The 19,929-nt window shown below is 37.8% G+C and overlaps 1 protein-coding gene across 2 annotated transcripts in view; it reads right to left on the bottom strand.

Moving 5' to 3' along the window:
* The window catches only part of MIPOL1 (mirror-image polydactyly 1), a 183,956-nt gene that overhangs the window by 130,343 nt on the left and 33,684 nt on the right, over positions 1–19,929 (bottom strand). For both annotated transcript variants that reach the window (XM_058864690.1, XM_058864679.1), the window contains exons 5-7: positions 6,194–6,380; positions 3,178–3,313; positions 2,067–2,172 (exon numbers count right to left, since the gene is read on the bottom strand). In XM_058864690.1, the coding sequence (XP_058720673.1) occupies positions 2,067–2,172; positions 3,178–3,313; positions 6,194–6,380 (429 nt within the window). The remainder of the gene's footprint in view (positions 1–2,066; positions 2,173–3,177; positions 3,314–6,193; positions 6,381–19,929) is intronic.

The raw sequence follows: 19,929 nt of genomic DNA, 5'->3' as shown, positions 1-19,929 counted from the left end.
TCACTTACTTATCATAAAGGCAGTACTAAGTAATAATAAAAATGCAAACACCCATATTTACAAGCTTCACTCTACCATGTGTTACACGCTGCTGTAATTAAACATTAACTAGTAACCTGAAATCACAGCAGCATGTGTTCTCCCTTCCTCAAAGAACTTAATGCAGGGGGATAAGTTTTTTCTTAAACACACCGTCTGTTCTTTATTAGGTTCTGCTTGTCCATTAGAACTCTCCCCAAGGCTTTTATAAGAGAGAGACACACAGGCTTCCACAAATCCAGTTTGGTTCACATAATTCCAGATTTCAAACCATTTATCCAAATTTGGTAACATTCTTAGAACTGTAAGACAGGAAGCAAAAAAACTGTGAAATATTAACGGTGCTTCCTTTTGGCAAACAGTTTAAGTAGTAAGGAGCCTCTTGCCCTCTCTCTTCAGCATTTAAAGGATTTTATACTTCCTGTACTCATAAAAAGGAGAAAAAAAAGGTTATTTTTTAAAGGTCATTGTTATTACACTACGTAGCTCTCTTTAAAATTTTATTTATTCTTCCTTTTAAAACAAAATAAGCATGTTAAATTATTATATCCATATTCATGTCACTCTTTTGAAGAGAAAAATATGCTTATGACATCATTAGAAGTTTTAAGCAGTAGCGCAGGAAAACAACAATTTTCTAACAAGCATTTCAATTGTATCCATAAAAACGAAACTATCTGTGTTTTTGACACACCATTCTCTCCAGGTTTTAATAAGCAATGAACACCTATACCAAAGAGAATCAAGTACAGAGGTAAAACACTGGGCAAATATCCAGGAGCAACCACAAAACTTCATATTCAAGCCAAACAATCTGCATTAGATTTTGGCTGGAGGATATAACGATGGCACCTAGTGCAGATTTTTCTTTCTTCTGAAAATAAAACAAGCAGTTATGTGAATTTAATAAATTATGCCTGTATTTAATTTTTTTCCTAAGATGTTGATTAGATTTGACTTTCACTTCCCCCACCACAGAAAATCTAGGAAGTCTCTTTTCAATCTATAATAGTCACAGTATACCACATTCTCAGGAGTTTGATATTAAGTGGAGTGTCAGCCATCTGTTTTTCAGCTAGAGAGTTTATTATCTGCTCCATTTCCTGAAGACAGTTACTCCTCCCTTTAGTACAAATATTTTGGGGACAGTCATTAGTACTACTAATACTCTATGAAGTGTGTGTGATCTATGAGGAAACAATTTTACCAAGCTTACACTTTCTTTCTGAACAAATAATACAATGAATTTATAAAAGCACTGCTATTAATTTTTTTCAACATCTTCAGGAAAACCTTAGAGTATTTTTCATCTACTGGGTACACTGTATGCATAGTCACTTTTCAATAATAAGAATGCCCAGCCTCATTACATCAGTAGTTTCCACAAGCACAGAATACAAACTGTCTCCCATGCTTGTATGTCTATCCAAAGAGCAATTAACAACAAATATAAGCACATGTTCATTTTCAGCTATAAACTTAAAAACTTCCTTCTGAGAATTTTTACAAACTTCATTCACTGGATATATGCCATCATCTGACAAAAATTCATTTTAACTACCAAAAGAGCAGATTTTTCAAGAACAGCACAGGTCTCTAGTTGAGGTGAATGTGAGACTATCTCCAAACACGGGGAGGGGGTAGTATTGCTCTGAACCAGCTAAAACAATAAGTGGTATTTGAACTGCTGGTTGAAAGGTAGAGGCACTGGTAATCATTATTTCCCCTTGTTTGTTCAGGACCTTCCAACAAAACAAACAACCTTTTTGTGATTGGATTGACATGGTGTTAACAATGCATTTAATGCCCAAATCAGTATGAATACAGGTAAAGCTCCTACTAATACCAGTACCAGGATGTTAAAGCCATCTATTTTCTAAGCAACTCTAAACAGCCACACATAAAAAAAAAAGTCAAATCTGCCCTCCTTTAGCAAATAAAGCTAACATTCAGTAGGCCACGTCATATAGCAACCACGGGTACTGTATGAGCCATACAGCCATCTGTTAAACGCTTGCCTACTGTACCTGCAATCTTTTCTGCAATCTTAGCTTCCGTAGCTCTGTCTTGCAATTCTAAGTCCAGTTTCATTGTCTTCAGCTCCTTGTCCTTTTCAGCCAGCTTATCTTGAAGCTGAATTGAGCAAATGGACAGTAAGATACTTATTTGGCTGAAACTGTCAAGCAATACTTCCAACCACAATAAAATTGCAAACAATTTCTCACCCTCAAAATACAAACACTATAAGCATTAAAACAGAAGTTCAATTTATTATATTTATTTGTTTGAACCTCAAATGTGAAGAATATTTTTTTAACATCTGGCCTATCTTGCCTTGTCTGTGAGACGTAGCAATGCACATGCCATTGTTTTTATTTGAGACTGTCTTCCTCAGGTATCACCAGCTGTAGTCCTTCTTGCTAGGGAAGTTCAGAAATGCATGGAATATAATGTAGGTTGTTGCATGGATAGCCTGTTTCCTATATACAGGAATCACACTAGATCTTAGTGTGAATCCTAGATACAGACATCACACTCTGAAAAGACTGGTGTAAATGCTTATTTTTTCATGTTCTTCATCAGATATAAGATTGGTATTCTTCCACATATTGAGGCCTTTTTTTTAAAGGGTATTCACTAAATCTGCTTTTGGACTGAGCTTGGACATTCAATGATACTTCATGGAAAGAACAGAGACTGTTAGGTTGTTTAGGCACATGCAACATAGCTAACACTAGAAGCAATGTGATGTTCAAGGAGGACGGAATTTTCTCCCCTTCAATAAAGCCAAGTTATCAGGGCACATTAATTATCTAGGCCACACGTACAGAAGCATCAAAGAATGAGCTCCATATTCTACCCATGAAATCCTGTTCTAGTCTTTGGTCCTCACTAGTTTTCATCCAGGGTGCAAGAATTAATGTAATTGATTAAAAAAGTCAGAGTAGGTTGGAGGGTTTTTTTTACATTCCAGAGCAATAGTTGTTAAGCAGATACTAAGAATCCAAAATGACAGGAAGCTTGTGATTGGTGCACTAAAATAAATTGCAAAATTAAATCAGGTACAGTTTAAAATGTATGTTTTGCAAGGCAATTATAAAAAAGCAAATATTGGTATCTTGAATATCTCAATTGTACCTTTTTATTTTTGGCCCTCAGAGTGTCCAATTCTTTTAAAAGGAATGCAGTTTCTGTTTTTCCACCTAAATCTTCAGCATCATTCCATGAGGATATAAATTCAGGGAGCATCCTCTTATTCTTTCTTTCTACAGAGCTGTATTTTGGAAGGAAAAAAAATAAATTAAAAATAATTTAAAGAGCAGTTGTTATTTAAAAATATCAACCCCCCTAAAAAAAATGCACAAAAATAAATTATCAAATCTTGTTGACAAACTTGTTAACCTTGTTAATACTGCAAATGTATTAAATAGTCATTAAAAATGGATGCCCTTCTACCACTTCTTAAGCTGTAATTCTGAAAATAATCTGTAAATCTGGAATAGTAAATAAATATCTTGCAGTACTAAGGAAAAAAACAAATTAATATAAATTGGCTATGAAGCCTATAAACAGCAAATGCTGAAGGAAAGTAAATATTAAAAAACATTGGTTAACACAGAGAAAAAAAAATAAAAAATTTGGGAATCAAAGTGACATTCAGGTTTAAGCAAACCAAATTTTTTTGTAGGAAGTGATGTGAGAATATCCATCAAAAAACATCTAGGAACTCACCTTGAAAAAATCTTGAAGAAATCATGGTATGATTCTAAATATTATAACTGACAACAGGAATTCCATACTGCATGCCACTTGGAGTTTTAAAACAACTTATTAGCCACAGACAACTTAAAATAAGACAAGATTCAATGGCTAGAAAAATTCTGTTTCAAAGAGTCTCATAAAACTTCTTGGGTATCCATTGATACTCACAGATCACTCAGATCTCATGTGTAACATGGCAGCAAAATCAGTAAATGAATGGATTGGAAGGGGAACTAACAAATATTTTTAACATTTACTGTCCTTAAGCATTTTCTGCTTATACACTTCATAGCCAATAACTGATAAGAAGTAGCCACAGAAAAGCTACACCTTCTGAACTCCTGTTTCCACTGTATCCACATTATTTTATGTGTAATTCACAGCCTAGAAAGATAAAGAAAACTATCTATTGCTCCAAAGAGCTGTTCTCTTAGGCAGACAGTTGTCTGTACTCAGCCACTCTTTCACCTGCTTCCACTGGATTTATTTTCTCTATGGTTCTTTAAGAAGGAAGTTAATATCTGCATTCTGCAGGCAAGCTGTGCAACCTAAAGCCCATTAGACATAGACAGCATGGAGATTAACATCAAGAAAGTACTACTAAGTGTATTACACTACATATGGGTGAAACAGTGGCTTAAACTGCATGTCTTCCCTTCCAAAATCCTTCATATCCTATCTAACCTTTGCTGTGCACTTTTCATTTAGTACTGTTTCAGGCTGCAAGTGATAGATGCATCTAGATACTCTTGCCCAAATATGACAAAACTCAAGTGCTTTTTGTGCATTTTCTATGTTCAAGAGATGCTTCCATGAACGAGTTTGAGTATAATTCATCATCATCTTGAACTAAAGATGGTAAGTTTATATTAGACATTAGGAAGAAATTTTTTACTCAAATGGTTGTCGGACGCTGAAACAAGTTGTTGAGTGCTGGGCATGCTCCAGTCCTGGAAGTGTTCAAGAGTTGAACAGGCTTGGTCTAGTGAAAGGTGTCCCTGCTCATGGGAAAGGGGCTGGAGCTAGATGATGTTTAAGGTCACTCCCAAACCAAACCACATTATAATTCTATGACCATCTTTCAACCCCTCAAATGTTTTCTTCCTTTCTCCTCAAAATTAAAAATGACATCACATTGACTGTACACCAAGACCACCATCTAAAACACAAATCAACACTGACTCAATATCTCCTGGGTTTTTCTATATCAAGAAATTTTAACATATATTCTAAGTACAATCTATTTGAGCAAAGACAGGTTTTGGCATATAGCTCTAGGATCCTACACGTAACATACTTGGAGCTGAGATGGCTCAATGTGCTGACTGCTGTGGGAGGTTAATCTCAGTGTTCAAGACAAGCCTGACTGTCAGTGGGAGTGGCACCGGTGAAAAGTAAAATGAAAAAATTTTGGCTGACTCTGTGCTGGGTTGCACCTAAGCACTCTGGATTATACCTGGCATTTAGTGCAGGATGCACTGCCCTTACAGCAAATCTCAGTCGCTAATGCAAAAAGGCAAAAAAGAAAAATGAAAAAGTGTTAAGGATTGGGTTTGGCCCAGAAAGTCACCGTTAGATCATAATGAAGATAAGAAAACTGGGTGTAGAATCTGCTAGACAGGTGAGGAATTAGTGCATTTTTCAGAAGTATATAATAGGGATTTGCAGCCTTGATCCCATTTTCAAAAACAACTCTGACACTCTCAGTTAAAAATTGGTCTTCAGACTGCCTAAGTCATTCCAAATCATTAGCATGTTCCCAGTTGGTTAGTCAAAGTTATAACTAACCAGCCAGTTATACTTTTGTACATTGGGTCACATATAGAATGAGTGTATATTTTTCTTAAGACTGCTATAAAGGGCCACTGCACAGTAAAAACACTAGTGACAAGAAATGACCAAAATTAATGACAAAATAAAATCTTCAGAGTCTGTATTAAACTTTTCAACCACATTAACCTGTCTTCAGATTCCTGTCACAGACTGTTACAAGGTATTACTTCACCCTGCTTTATTCCTGCTCCCTACTCACTCATCACATTTCAAGTGCTTGTTGTGTAAAGCCACAGATACCACTAGATTTTCAAGATCTGTTTGAATTCTGTTCAGCATGCATTTTCAAAATTCTCTGTAGAAATCACAATCATTGAAACACCCACAATGTATAAACCACTGCAGTGATCATATTTTCTATGAGTGATAGAGAATACAAAGGTGAAAAGCTACATTCCACAAGGGAAGAAGGGCAGATACGGTGAGTCTAAGTAAAAAGCTGACTTACTGATTCTTATGTGGGAAGCAAATTTCCCTATATTTACCCCAAAATCCAGATGTATATTGTCAATTATTTGAATCTAGAAAAACTATATGGAGGGGTATTTCTTGGATTTACCTTGATTCTTCAGGACCAGAATTACAGTCAGTTAGGACTCTTCCTCTTTGACTGGTTACACGCAAATCTGAAAGTGTTGGTGCTTCAGCTTCTGCCTGTATAAAAAATTCTGTGGGTTTTTGAGAATTCTTGTAAAACTGAAGTCCAGCACAAAAGTCTTCTTTTTTCTGATCCAAGATGTGTGTTTCTAATTGGGAAAAGCAAACACATTTTCTCATTTGGAAAACGAAGCACAAACTTGAGATTTTTCATTTGAAAATGGTTTGTTATAATAATACAATATTATAGTAGAAAGGAACACATAATTTAGTTTCAGATTCACAACTTCGTCCCTTCACTAAGGAATGAGACCTGTGTTACCTACAGCATGGATGGATGTAGGAATTACAACCCATTTACTGTATTTTTCTCATGGAAACAAGAAAATTCATCACTGTTCTGTAATCCCTCCTCCTCCTTTAATTTACTTCTTAAAATAATGCTGACTGTAGAAAATTATTTACCTATCTCTTATAAAATTCACATCTACTATAGTGAGATATGTTGAATTTCTGCTATAAAGAGGGAAATTTTTAGGTTATAACTAGACTCTTATAGTGAGGTTTCTTTCAAATCCATTTTGGCTACAAAAGGAGTATCATCAAGCTGTAATTAGCAACAACAAATTTAAAGCACCATTATTCATTCCTGGAGGGTGTGAGGTACAGGCTCATACAACTAAAGAACTTGAAGAATGCAAAGCAGAAATTGTGCCAAAGAGAAGAATTATCTGATTAAAATGTTGAGTGTGATAGTTCTCTTAAGCCTGGCTACTAGATATTTTTAGGACATATTTCTGATATCAAGGCATTTAAATGAAAGAAAGATCCACATACCACAAATGCTCTTTCATAAAGTAAGAACAAGTATGTTTTAATTATAGAATTATATTAAAAAATGAGAAGGAAGCAGCCTAAAACCACTGGAAATGGAAAAAAGGTGCATATATTTTTCATTCTTTCATTTAGATTAGTAGAGAACAAACACTGGAGCTTTTGCTTATTTAATAAAGTTAGTGTTTCCAAACGTTTTGGATAAAATATAGGGCATATATAATTTGATCCATCTTATAACATCCTCCTCAAAAATAATAAGAAACTGCTATACAATTGAAATCAAGTAGAAATAGACCAAAAATACAAATCAATCACTATCAAGGTGCCATCCTGCAGGTAAACACAGTTATAAGCACAGTTTCCAAGTAAAAAAGTACTGAAAACTGTCTCTAAAATGTGTTGCAATAGATTTCTCTTTCCTTAAATGAGGAAGGACACAGCCAATGGCACAGGAAACAACCCAAGGGCCCCAAGAGATGACTTGGGAATTGGCTGGAGTCAGTTTGTTTCCAATATGAAGCTATGTGTTACTATCTCCAGGCAAAAGTTATGGGACCTACTGCTCATCTATATTCTCTGCCTCCACTTCAGCACAAACTTATTTGAATCCACTCTAACCATTTCTGTAAACTCTAACCACTGATCTTTATGCCAGAAAAACAACAGTCAACAGAGTATTAGAATCTTTGTTTCTTAGCATGTGGGGACCATTAACATAAAATATTTTTTGATAAGTATAATACTATTTTCTTTCAGTCCTTTCAGTACTGCATTTGAAATATGTTCCTCATATCATTTCACAGCTAGTGCAGGAATAAAACACGAGTCCACAGCCATCTGGATTCTTTGATCAAGTGTATGCTGTTTCCACTGGCTTGAAATCCTGCAGGTTTTTGAACAGATTTCCTCTGAAATGCTGCTACACCTAAAAACTGGATTTGATCTCTTACTCCTCCTTACAGTAAGGAGCAAGGATCTCTAAGAAACTTATGTTAAAAAAATCACCAAATATACTTTAAGAACCTGACTCAATTTGGGAGTGACAATATATAACGGAAAATTTTGAATCCATTCCATTAAGTACTATTTGAAAACTAGCCTAGTCTGAATTTCCATACTTGCAAAGCATTTTATAGGGAGTTGTGTTTCCCATTTAATTTATATTATAAAGAACTTCCTATGAAATATCCTGTTCACTTCTCCCGTATCAAATGCAGTATCTGTATAAATGCAGTTACACTGTCACATGCTACAGGGGAGGCGCAATGCTTCACTTGTCATAACAACTTCTCCTCCTCCTCCTCTCTAGGGCATCCACTTATTCTATAAGCTGTATCTATGCCTCAAGCAAAGTGTGTTGCATTGTGTGGAAGAATTCAAGCACAACATACATTTGTTGAAATATGGTGATGGTATTGCCAGGAACCTTTGTTACTTGTTTAGCACCATGGTATTCTACTTCGGCCCTATGAAAATTGGAGAACAAAAATCTCACTTCAGAGAGCTAAAAAGTTTAGTTGATGTTTTAGGTTGCTTCTATTCCCTTAGCATGAGAGCAAGTTTTTCTTCTTTTCACAGTTCCTGCTTTGTTAATTTGCTTCTTTCATTCCAGAACTTTAAGAAGAGACCAAAGAAGAGTCACTGAAGTTGGCAGAGACCACTGGAGATCACCTTGCTGGCACCTCAATCATTTGTACCAGGAAGTTGCCACCAGGAACTTCCAGATCACCTGAGCCCTGCTGTTGTCCTTCCAGCAGATCATTAACATCACTGCAGTACCCCATGAGAACCTGGACCTTTGAACATAAGAGTTCTTCCAATTCTCTGAAGAAGGCCTCATCTATTTCACTCAATCCTCCTCCATGCCCCTTCCTCTTAGGAGAAGGATCAACCACCACCTGGGCCATACAGTCACATGCGATACTTCCCAGGCCACCCCAACAGTATCACTAATCATTACTAACACGGAAGAGCAGCAGGGAGTAAGAGGGTCAGATGAGCATCAGCAGGCTTTCTGTAACATTCTGAATATGAACTGTCAACAAGAAGCAAAGGTCTCTAGACGAAAGGTCAGTTCAAAGATTTTTATTTTTAAAACCAGAAATGAACATGACTACATGATGAGGTAAATATCTTCATTAACAGTTACACTTCTGCTAAATCCTTGGTTCATGTCAAGATACATGTTTTTAACTGTAAACTACTGCAGCTAAATAAAAAAGAGAATTTAGAATAGTACTAGAAGCATTGCCATTATTAATGCTAATGCTGCTCCTTTATACATTTGCAGGACACCTTTTCATCTAGATTCAATTCCCTTAAGCACATGGGTAAGACTAAGGAGCATCGCAGGATGTAAGTGGCATTCTTGGAAATATTAGGTGAAACACAGAGGATCTGTTTTTTCTCCACCGGCTTTGTAAGAGAGAAGATGATGGCAGCCTCTTCCACTCAAAATTGAAAGCATTCTGCCCAAGGGCATTAAGGTGAGAGGTTTTTACTCATTTAATAAAGCTGTAACAGTTTTTTCTTTTATCAACATGCGAAATTTGTCAGTAGAATGCTTTGGGGAAGACATTTTGAAAACTGTCAGATCAATGGGCATAGGATTCATTCTATTTTTAAAACCACTTTATTCTTCATATAGCCCATGAGCCCCCACTTCAAATAATTTAGGCTTTGGTATATGGTATCTTGTTTTGTTGCTAAACTCAGTGGCAATTTTAATCAATGCACTTCAGTGCTTTTCCTCATGCCTCCTGCAAATCGTATTGTGCACTAATTACCAATGCTGCAGACACACACAGGGGAGTAAGTAGCATTTGCAATAATCAGGCTGCACAGGGAACATCAGAGAAAGGGTAAAACAGCTTTGCAAGCTTTGGAAAAATTACATAGATTTCATTAAGTGGTACCACCACCACTGATTCTGGTTCTTGAATATACTAAACAACATTTTTTCCATATAAAATAGTATGAGTTCAGTAGCCCAGATTAATATTTCACTATAGGGAGAAGCTGAACAGCTGATCTTCTGTATGTATTTATCTTGAATGAATAGCTTGTTCACATTGCGGGAAAGAAAAGCAAATGTTAAGAAGAAGGAATATAAAGACACTAGAATTAAATCTGGGAATTGATTGTGAGGGACGTAAGGGGAAGATAATGCTGTCATGGCCTGAAATAGTAAAGGCAGAACACAATTCAATGTTAAGCTGGGAGTGGTTAAAAAGTCAAGTAAAAACATTAAATGCATCATACTGTGCAGGCACCGACTATTCTATTCACCCACTCATAGCTTCTTCTGAGAAGTGGGGGATAAGTACTGAGATCAGGGAAAGCACAGCATTAGAGAATCTGGTGTGGACCAGCAGTGAAAAATGCACAGAAGGTACAGATTCAACTGGAAGACTAAAGAAGTAACAGCTTCCCTTGTTATACACTCAGCATATTCAGCAGTCCCATCATCCAGCAGAAGCTGGGTGGACACTCCCCCCTGTCCATAGTCTTTCAGCACCCTACTGAAATCACTGATCACCTCAGAGGTTTGCTGGGAATCTCCACGCATTAAGAGTATGGGCAAGCAAACAAAACCCAATGGAACATGCACACAGCGCCTCAAAATACAGGACTGGCTACATATCTGGTTGCAGATAAGTATGGGGACACTAGAAGCCCCAGGTGCACCAAATCAAATTCAAGTGTAATAGTACTTACAGCTTGCTACCTATCGCTTACTAGTATTTGTTTTAAGCTGGTCTGTGCACAGACGTAGTATATTCTCATCTGTCTGCAAAAGACTGCATGAGTGAATGAACCTCTTGGGATGGCAGTAAGAGGCGTAATAGGAAATAGCAAAAACAGAAAGGAAGAGAATGAGCCATATAAACCCTGGGAGCAGGAGCAAAGATGACTGCAAATTCGGTAGCTATAACACTGACACCATCTGATTAAAAACATTTGAAAAAATGTAGAACGGAACATTGTGCTGTATTTGAGAAAGTGCAACCTCAATTAATAAAACCCTCCAGAATTCCTCCTGTTAATCATAGAATCACAGACTGTTTTGGGTTGGAAGAGACCCTGAAGATCATCTAGTTGTGACTTATATGCCACAGGCAGGGAGGCCACCCATGAGATCATGTTTCCCAGGGCCCCATCTAGCCTGGCCTTGAAAACTTCCTAGGACATGGCATTTAGAAGTTCTCTAGACAATCTGTTTCAGTGCCTCACCACTCTGTGGGTAAAGATATTTCTCCAAATATCTTGCCTAAATCTCTCCTCTTTTAATTTGACACTGTTCTCCCTTGTCCTATCACTATCTGCCTGTGTAAAAAGTTACTCTCCCTCCCTTTTATAAGCCCCCTTCAAGTGCTGGCAGACTGCAGTGAGGTCTTCCCAGAGCCCTCTCTTCTCAAGGCTGAAAAACCCCAGCTCTCTCAGTCTGTCCTCACAGGAACTGCTCTCCAGCCTTCTGATCATCTTCTGGCCTAGTCTGGATTTGCTGCAACAGGCACACACAGTTCTTTTTTGCTGGGGCTCTCAGACTGGATGCAGTACTTCACATGAGATATCAGAGTGGAAAGGTGCAATAATTTTCCTCAACGTGCTTCCCAGGCTACTTTTGATTGTATTATTGTATTGTATGTATTGTAGGAAAAAAAATTAGATCATTTGAAAGCCAATAATATAGAATGGCAGTTAGTCAAGTGAAAATAAAGGTGAAGTTCAGAATTATTGCTTTTACATGCGTAATTATTGCATCAAGTGTTGTAGATGTGTGATTTGTAGTGGGGCAAGATCAAGTTTATTTAAACCATAGGAAGCGTGTCCTATTATTCCAGTGGAAACAGGTTAGTTTGGTATAGGGGCAGGGTGGTTCCCTGCATAGATAGTTATGTTGGATGGTTCCCTCTTGTTTGAAATTCAAAATGTTTGACATTATACAAACAAAAAAAAAACCAACAATAAAAGCCACAGACATTGAAGATGTGCTTGTCTTTAGACTAAGAAGAAAAAATGCATGATTATAGCCCAGACGGCCAAGAGCAATTTCCTACAATAATAAGACTAAAAATTTAGCCTGACGGCCACTAACTTCGCAAGCTATGCAAATGAAATTAGTACTATGGCCGAATATTCCTTTTTGAGCTGAAAATAATGAGTCAACCATTTTGTCAAAAGACAAACATTCATTCACTCGGCTATTTAAGTACTGGAACTTCTACCAAACAGAATGACTGTGAAAGACTCAGACTGTTCAACAATTTACCCTTTACTGAATGATTAAAAAGGATAAATCCTGAAAATTAGTGGGAACCAAAATTCAAGGCTTTTGTAGGCATAAATATGCAAAGAAACAAAATTGGAAAGACTCGGATTGTTCAACAGTTTACCCCTTCCTGAATGATTAAAAGGCATAAATCCTGAAAACTAGTGGGAAACAAAATTCAAGGCTTTTATAGGCATAAATATGCAAAGAAACAAAATTTGTCTGGTGGAAGAAATCTGATCCTATTGTCTGGCACTCGTAATAAGAGTTGGCTTCGGTCTTACGCATTTTCAGAATGCCTCTATTTTCCTTTTTCATTCATATTTTAGCTAACACAGATGCAATACACATGATTTACATGCATATGTCAAAGGTGTTCATTACTTTTGACTAATTTCCTCACTGTTTAATCTTTCCCATGATCTATGAAAAAAAAATTCAGAGTTAATCCTATGAAAAGGTGCTATATCTAATTTTCAGGAAATTCCTGTTTCTGGAAAACAGTCACAAAGTTCAGTACAAAAATACAAGGTCCGTAATATATGATTTCTCCAAAACAAACAACATGAAAAAGTGTAGCTTTATTGTCTTTGGATTTACTACAGATTTACTTAGGTTAGCAATTATTTAGGCCCCTTCAGTGTAGTGTAGTATACTGAGACCAAGTAATCTGCAACTCAGAGCAAATGGCTGTCCCTTTATGATGCATTTTTTCTAATGTTTAAAGAAAACTGAGCAACCTTCAAGGTGATTATTCAGTAGGACCCTTAGATCTCACTAAATCACTTCTGTAGCATGGAAGAATGGCAGTCACAGGAACCTGATAACAAGCAAAGACTGAGCTCAGAGTAGATTTGTAGTACAAAGTTAATTCCTTTTATTTCTCTGTACTCTGCCCAGCCAAAGCACCATGTATTACCTGCCAAACCCTTGGAAGTAGCAAAGAGGAAATCTGCAGTCAGGTGCATTGTACGTTCAGTGCCCCAGCCATACATGACCATGAGCTCTGTGGAGAGCATCATGGGCCAGCTCAAAAGAATGGGGACTGCCGACTTATTTTTAAGTAACTCTTACTCATAAAGGTCCTGAATTTGTCTCTGGGATAGGGTATCTCCTCTCACTTTAAGATAAACAAGACAGATGTTCATTGAAATAAGCCTTGGAAAGAATATTTTTATGCAAATCCCCTTAAGATATTTTTTAGGAGACACATAAGTGCTGTGATAATCATTTTAAAGCCATTGAGACTAAGTCACAGAGTGATGAAGCAACTGCATTGAGGTCATTGAGTAATCTCTGTGTCCTGGCTCCAGCCAGGACAGGGTTTGTTTCTGCAGCAGACAGGAGGGCGCATAGCCAGGACACAGAAGTTACACCAACTCACATCATTGCCAGGGACAGGGAAAATGAGCTTTCTTCCAGGGAGGAGGGATTCCTTCTGGGCCAGAAAATGCGGCAGAGGGAGCTGTCTGGTATTGCCTATTACAGGGAAGGGGTGTTTGGGGGATTGGGGGTGTGGTTTCTGTGTGAATAGTTTCTTTTCTTATTCCCTCTCTCATTAGTATTGTTGCTGTTACTGTTCAGTTTCTTATCTCATTGCTGTACCCAGTAAATAGCTCTTATCTCAACCCGTGATCTTTGATTTTTGTGCCTCAAACTGGAGGGTGGAGAGGGAGTGGCACATGGTTTTAATGGAAGAATTAATTGGAGAATACCATTCCTAAACCAAGACAGCTTTAGTTGGAGCCCAGTGTGAGGCATGAAGGGTTGAGATTCAACAGATCTGCCCAGAGGGGGTTGGAAACAAATTTGATCTAAGCATTTGTTGTGTTAGGTCCTGAGCCAGTAGTCACAATATTGTATTGGCTGTTCAAAGGGGTGCGTAGATATAACCGTGTATATATTCCCATATACGCTCCTCACTATGATCTTTTTCAGAGCAGGGAGAGGGATGAGGATTCCTTTGTTGCTGTACTGTGGGATATCAGCTTATCACATCATAACATCAAGGACAGTGAAGATAATTTGGGATGTGTATTCAGTGTATCTCTCCTATCCTTACTTAGTCACTAGCTCTGGGAGTCAATTAACAATTATACCCAGTCTGTGGGAAGAACAGGGGGTATGACTTTCCCCAGATTGTCACCCCCTCTTCCTCCTTCAGCCCTGTTAAAACAGCTTCTGAGAATTTTGAATTCCTGCTGGATGTTAAGGAAAGCATATTCTTGTAGCTAAGTCTACCATGTCTCCTCAGTGCAGTCCACACCGTATTTAGAGTGAGGACAGATTTCTAGGGAGGCCATTCAGAGATCTGCCCTGAAGGGTGGATGGTCACAAGTGGCATAGAATGTGGGAGAGAATGGGCCAGTTTTTGGGAAAATTCTCTGCTCCGATATTTTGGCAGCTCACCCCTGAACAAATACAAGAATCTGTTTAAAGTGACAGAATGCTGTACCACAAGGAAAATGCTGTGGCAACTCCACAAGGAGAGAAGCAATTTATTGCAGTGTGCTGGGCCCTGGCTACTCTTTACTGGACAAAGTTCAATACTAGAGAACACCCTCCAGGGGAGGAGTAGAAACAGGCACCATGGCCTCTCAAATTGCAGTTGAACAAGGGGAACAACCCATGCCAGTAGCAGTTGCCCCTATACAGAAGAAATCCAAAGCCAAATCAATTCGCTTACGGAGGAATAAAGAGGAAACAGGGCCTGCAGAACAGGAGGAAGAGGCAGGGCCAGAGATAACCACCTGATCTCTATTACCTCAGGAGAGGGTATTTCAAAAACCCAAAAGAGCATCATTGCGCTTTTGGGATAGCTGCTTTGAGACAGAAGAAACTAGACAGCTGAATACCTTCTCCAGTCTCTCAGAAGGCTCTGTTCTTTGAGTGTCAGCAGTCCTGAGTGGGCTTGAATAGGGAACTCCAATTGCCCAGGATTTTCGAAATCACTAACAGGCCTGAAGGCAAAAATTTTGGATTATCAGGTGGAAAATGTCCTGTTTCCAGCAATGACAGGGTAATTTTTGTAGTAGTCAGGAGGGGACATGGCCAGGACACAGACATTAGTCTATACCACCTCATGTCATGAGGACACTTTTCTGGGAAGACAGGGTGCCTTCTGATCCAGAAAATGTGTTGGAGGGAGCCATCCAGTATTGATCATTACTGGGGGGAAAGGGTGGTCTGTTATTGAGTGTGCTGTGGTGCGTTCTCTCCAGAATTGTTTCTTTTCCTACATACCCTCTGTCATTAGTATTTTTGCTTTTACTGTTCGTTTTCTTATCTCATTGCTGCTCCCAGTAATTTGCTTTTCTCTGAACCTGTGATCTTTACCTTTTGTGGCTCCAATTGAAGGGGGGGGGGGGGGGGGGGGGGCTGCATGTGGTTTTAGTAGGAGTGCTAAATTGGAGAATACCATTCCTAAACCATGACACCATGACAGAAGGAAAAACTGCAGAAGTTGAAGGCGCTGGATCCACACTTGGAGCCAGTGCTACCTCACGGATGGCCTGCCCTGCTCTTTTCTCCTGCTCAGAGATGTCAAGTTCTACTCTTTTCTGTCAGAGATGTTTTAGAAACTAATATCTACTGTACTTCAAGGAAAAAAATACTACTCTTACTTATGAATGGCTAGCTGACATTTACATGAAAAAATTAAGATTAATTTTAAGTAACTAAAATAGTATCCTTTGATACTTCTTTATGATGATAATTTTAATTCACATAACAGGTTAGGTTACAGTATTTATATACTGGAAGACATATGTGCAATGTACAATATAAACAAACTTCCTGTAATTTCAATATTAGGCAGGATAAAGGCAATGACCTTTTTTAAATTACACTGAGTATCACTCTAATGCAAAGAACTTCCAAACAATTAAAACTGCTTTTGAAATCAGTCAGGTGAACACAACAATGCAATTCAAATACTTGATCTCTGGCTACAGCTAAGCATTTAAGTTGTCCAACTTGAACAAAGAGAACAACATAATCTTATTGCAACTTTGTTGAGAAACTTAACTGCAAATGCTGTAAGAATAACCAAAGCGATATCATGCATTAATGCTTTTGCTAGCTCTATATCCCATAATACATACATATACAAAACAAAGAAGAGGCTTGAAAATATTTTGTCTGCTAAAATACAGACAAAACTCAGAAGTTTAAGTGTTCAGGTTTTTTTTATTCCTTAAAGGAATCTAAAGAGAACAGAAAATTCTGTTTTAGCAACATAAGTTGGGGGACGTCTGTGTTATTTTGAATGCTTCTGTATTCACCTGTACTTGTATGGAACCCTGGCAACACCCTTCATAAAGAAATAAATTGAGAAGGAGATTAAGAACAGTTGGGAGTTATTCTGGCAAAGGCAATTTTTTACAATTCTCCAAGGATTCTGATTATTTTAGTAATGATGTTCCCTTGCCTGTCTCTCTCACTAAGTCTTTTGTCCTCCTCTTCTGCATCCAAACAGCAATTGTGTACAAACTGTTGAATATTTAAAATAGAAAAATGCTACTCAGTCTTTAAAACGTGGCCAATCATTATTTTAGTATTCACTGCAGCTAATTGTGATGCATTTATTAATGAGTAAATATCAGACATTTCCTTTGGCATTCCACTCTCCGTTTGCAATTCATTAACACATTGTTATTTTAAAATATTAGTCTCTGAGAAGACAGCAGATTTTCATTGGATTGGTCTCACAGTTGAAAAAGCGTTTTTATATTCCGAATGCATCAAAACAGCAGAATCTCTAGGCAGATACTAAGTGGGATTCACTGAAACACAATGTTAGTTCTAATGGATGGATGATTGTGTTTGGTCTTTTGAAACTTTGAAGTATAGGTAAGTCTTGATCACACAAATTAATAAATCCTAAAGCTGGAGTTAACAATAACCATTACACCCAAATTCTGCAGCTTAGCCCAGCCAATTTTTCAAAAGGTCAGGTTGTGAACTGGAGAAGATCAGGGAGGTCCACCGCATAGCTTTGTTGCCAGGCATCTCTCGTCTGGATTGTTGCAGGCATTTATTAGTATTCGTCAGCAGACTCAACAAAGCAAACAAGAAATTCAAGCACGAATAATAAAATGAAATGCTGCTATATAACCCTTTGTCATTCAGCAAATATGGGACTTTTTAGCTACATTGTTCCTAAACCTGGGTTACTACTTTAATTTTTCTCCACAGTGCTGACTGAATGAGTATGCATGTGTGTTAAATGCAGAGCTCCCTTAACAACTGCAGGACTGCCATTTAATCTGTTGGTAGATGGACCATTTCCTGTGGGAACTCTAGCTATGATTTCCAGATCCACCAAATAAATCTCAGATTAAGATTCCAAATGAAACCTGCCTTTGGCAGATAAAAAATGTCAAGATGGATATAAACAGTAAAATTATAAATTATCTAGGTGTTGCACGATGACTTGATGTGCGTTTTTTGTTTACACTTTCCCTGATATCACAACTATACAAGGCATTCATCAAATGTCACACTTTCATAATACTGGAGGCATCATTAAAACTGTTTGGCTAAGGACCTTGAAGTGTTTAAGCAGTAGCTCAAAAGTATATTTGTGCAAAGTAGAAGAATAAATTTACATATCAGCAGCAGCTCATAAGGGATGGGTAAATATTCTGTTTATCTCTCATTGTAATTCAGGTTAGTTTAAATACAGGGTTTCAGGATATCATTACAGCCTATATGGAGTCATTACATAATTTCCAAACATAGTGTCTGCTGGAGTTTTACTAAGCATGGTGTGTTTATATTTTCTAAACCAACCAAAAACAAAGTAAACCCTCCCACCCCATTTGTCTTTTGCTATTGTCATATCAGACAATTGCTTTTCACATATAACCCCTTTCATTATCTAAATCTTAATGATCCAGAACTCCCTTTTATCTAGGCAGGGTCATGTTTCCCAATGGCCATTAATTATAGTGAAAATTCTCTTATCCAAATGTACTCAACCTCCCCTACCACACACAATTAAGGCTTTACTGAATTAAGAGTTCTAAACAAAATCCCAGGAAACTACAGCATTAGAAGTAAAGAAAACTACTGCAATTTTAAGTGTCCGACACGAAAGAAAGATCACTCTGCATAAAGTAGCCAGAAGAGAGCTTGGCCCCACACCCTTTACTCCAGTGGTGTTCTACTAAAGATGCAGGTGAACTCACAAATTAGAGTCAGCAATGCACTCCCTGAAGAACTTTCTTACAATAATTTTAAAATATTTTTGCTCTGAACTTAAGCCTCATTCTACCTGTTATAAAAATAGAAGTAATGAAGGTTTCTAAAGAAGAAAATAACAAAATTCCTCTTGCGCTTGTGCAAGGTCTTCTAAAGCTCCTTCTGAAGCACTACTTAAAAATTACTGTGGTAGTAAGTGCTGTTCTCTCTGAAGTACATTTCAAGACATTCTGAAGTTAGCTGTGCTCATACTTTACACACTTAAGATTCAAAGTGCAATACTTCAAGGTGTGCATTCTCCCCATCCTTAGTGCTTGCAGCCCTCAGTGCAGATAACGCCCTACACATTTTGAGCGTACCATAAAGGGTCCAACAAAATCATATTCACAACACTGCAGTGAGTCAGGCAAATACTGGATACCCAGTTGTGCTTCTGATGAGGAGTCTTTCTGCATGCAGTGTGGCTAAAAATGTGCTGTATTCTACCACTCTAAATGTACAAGGAAAGAAATGGAATGGAAAAAGAACAGATGAGAGCTTGTATGCATGAAGGGATGATTGCATTTACAGGAAAGACCAAGTGATATTGGGTGATTTTTCACTTATCATTAGCTCATTCTTATATTCTAAGCCACTGCACACTATTCCTTCTTCCATGGAAGAGGTTTTCTTCATCTTCCATGCTTAGTATTGCTCAACAGTTACTAGCCACTTTTCCTAGGTTTTACTCATAAAAGTTCATCCTCTCAGCCTCTTTTCAGCCTTTTACATCATTCAGAGAAACCTGCAACTACACTTGGCAATGAGATCTCTGACAGCACAAAGTGAGTCTGATGCTGAAAGCACAGCACACATTGAAGACACTGAGCAGCTGAGCCAGATGGGTGCAGAGGACACTGTCTCTCTGCATACCACATAGATTTTTCTGCATACAAACCACCCTTACAATATCCAGGCCTCCTTTCTTTCCCAAGTAAATTGCACTTTGTTGCTAAAAGATGGTAGAAGAGGGAGAACAGGCTCACAGTATCTCCTGTTGAGGCACGTAAAAGAAGAAAGAGACTCCACTATGACAAGTATGCTTAATTCTGCCTCTGCTACAGCCTTGAAAGAGGGGCTTTAGATATACTTGAGAGTGTTTACAGCTGTAGTGGGTATATTCTGGAGAAACAGGCCAGCAGCACCTTTACCATTAGCTGTTTTTTTTCCCAGCTAGAGCATTAGATGAAAAACCTTTACAATGCCATATTACTCTCAAGGCTTTCTTTACCCATTCATCTTTGTGTGCGCCAAACTCACACGATAGAAATTCCAGACAAAAAAGTCCTTGTAATTAGTATTGCAAAAACAAATCTGCAAAAACTTACATTAAAACCATTGTACAA

The sequence above is a fragment of the Poecile atricapillus genome, chromosome 1 (assembly GCF_030490865.1).
Source record: "Poecile atricapillus isolate bPoeAtr1 chromosome 1, bPoeAtr1.hap1, whole genome shotgun sequence".
NCBI lineage: Eukaryota > Metazoa > Chordata > Aves > Passeriformes > Paridae > Poecile > Poecile atricapillus.
The sequence above is the reverse complement of the archived record's forward strand: the minus strand, read 5'-3'. Positions and strand labels throughout refer to the sequence as shown.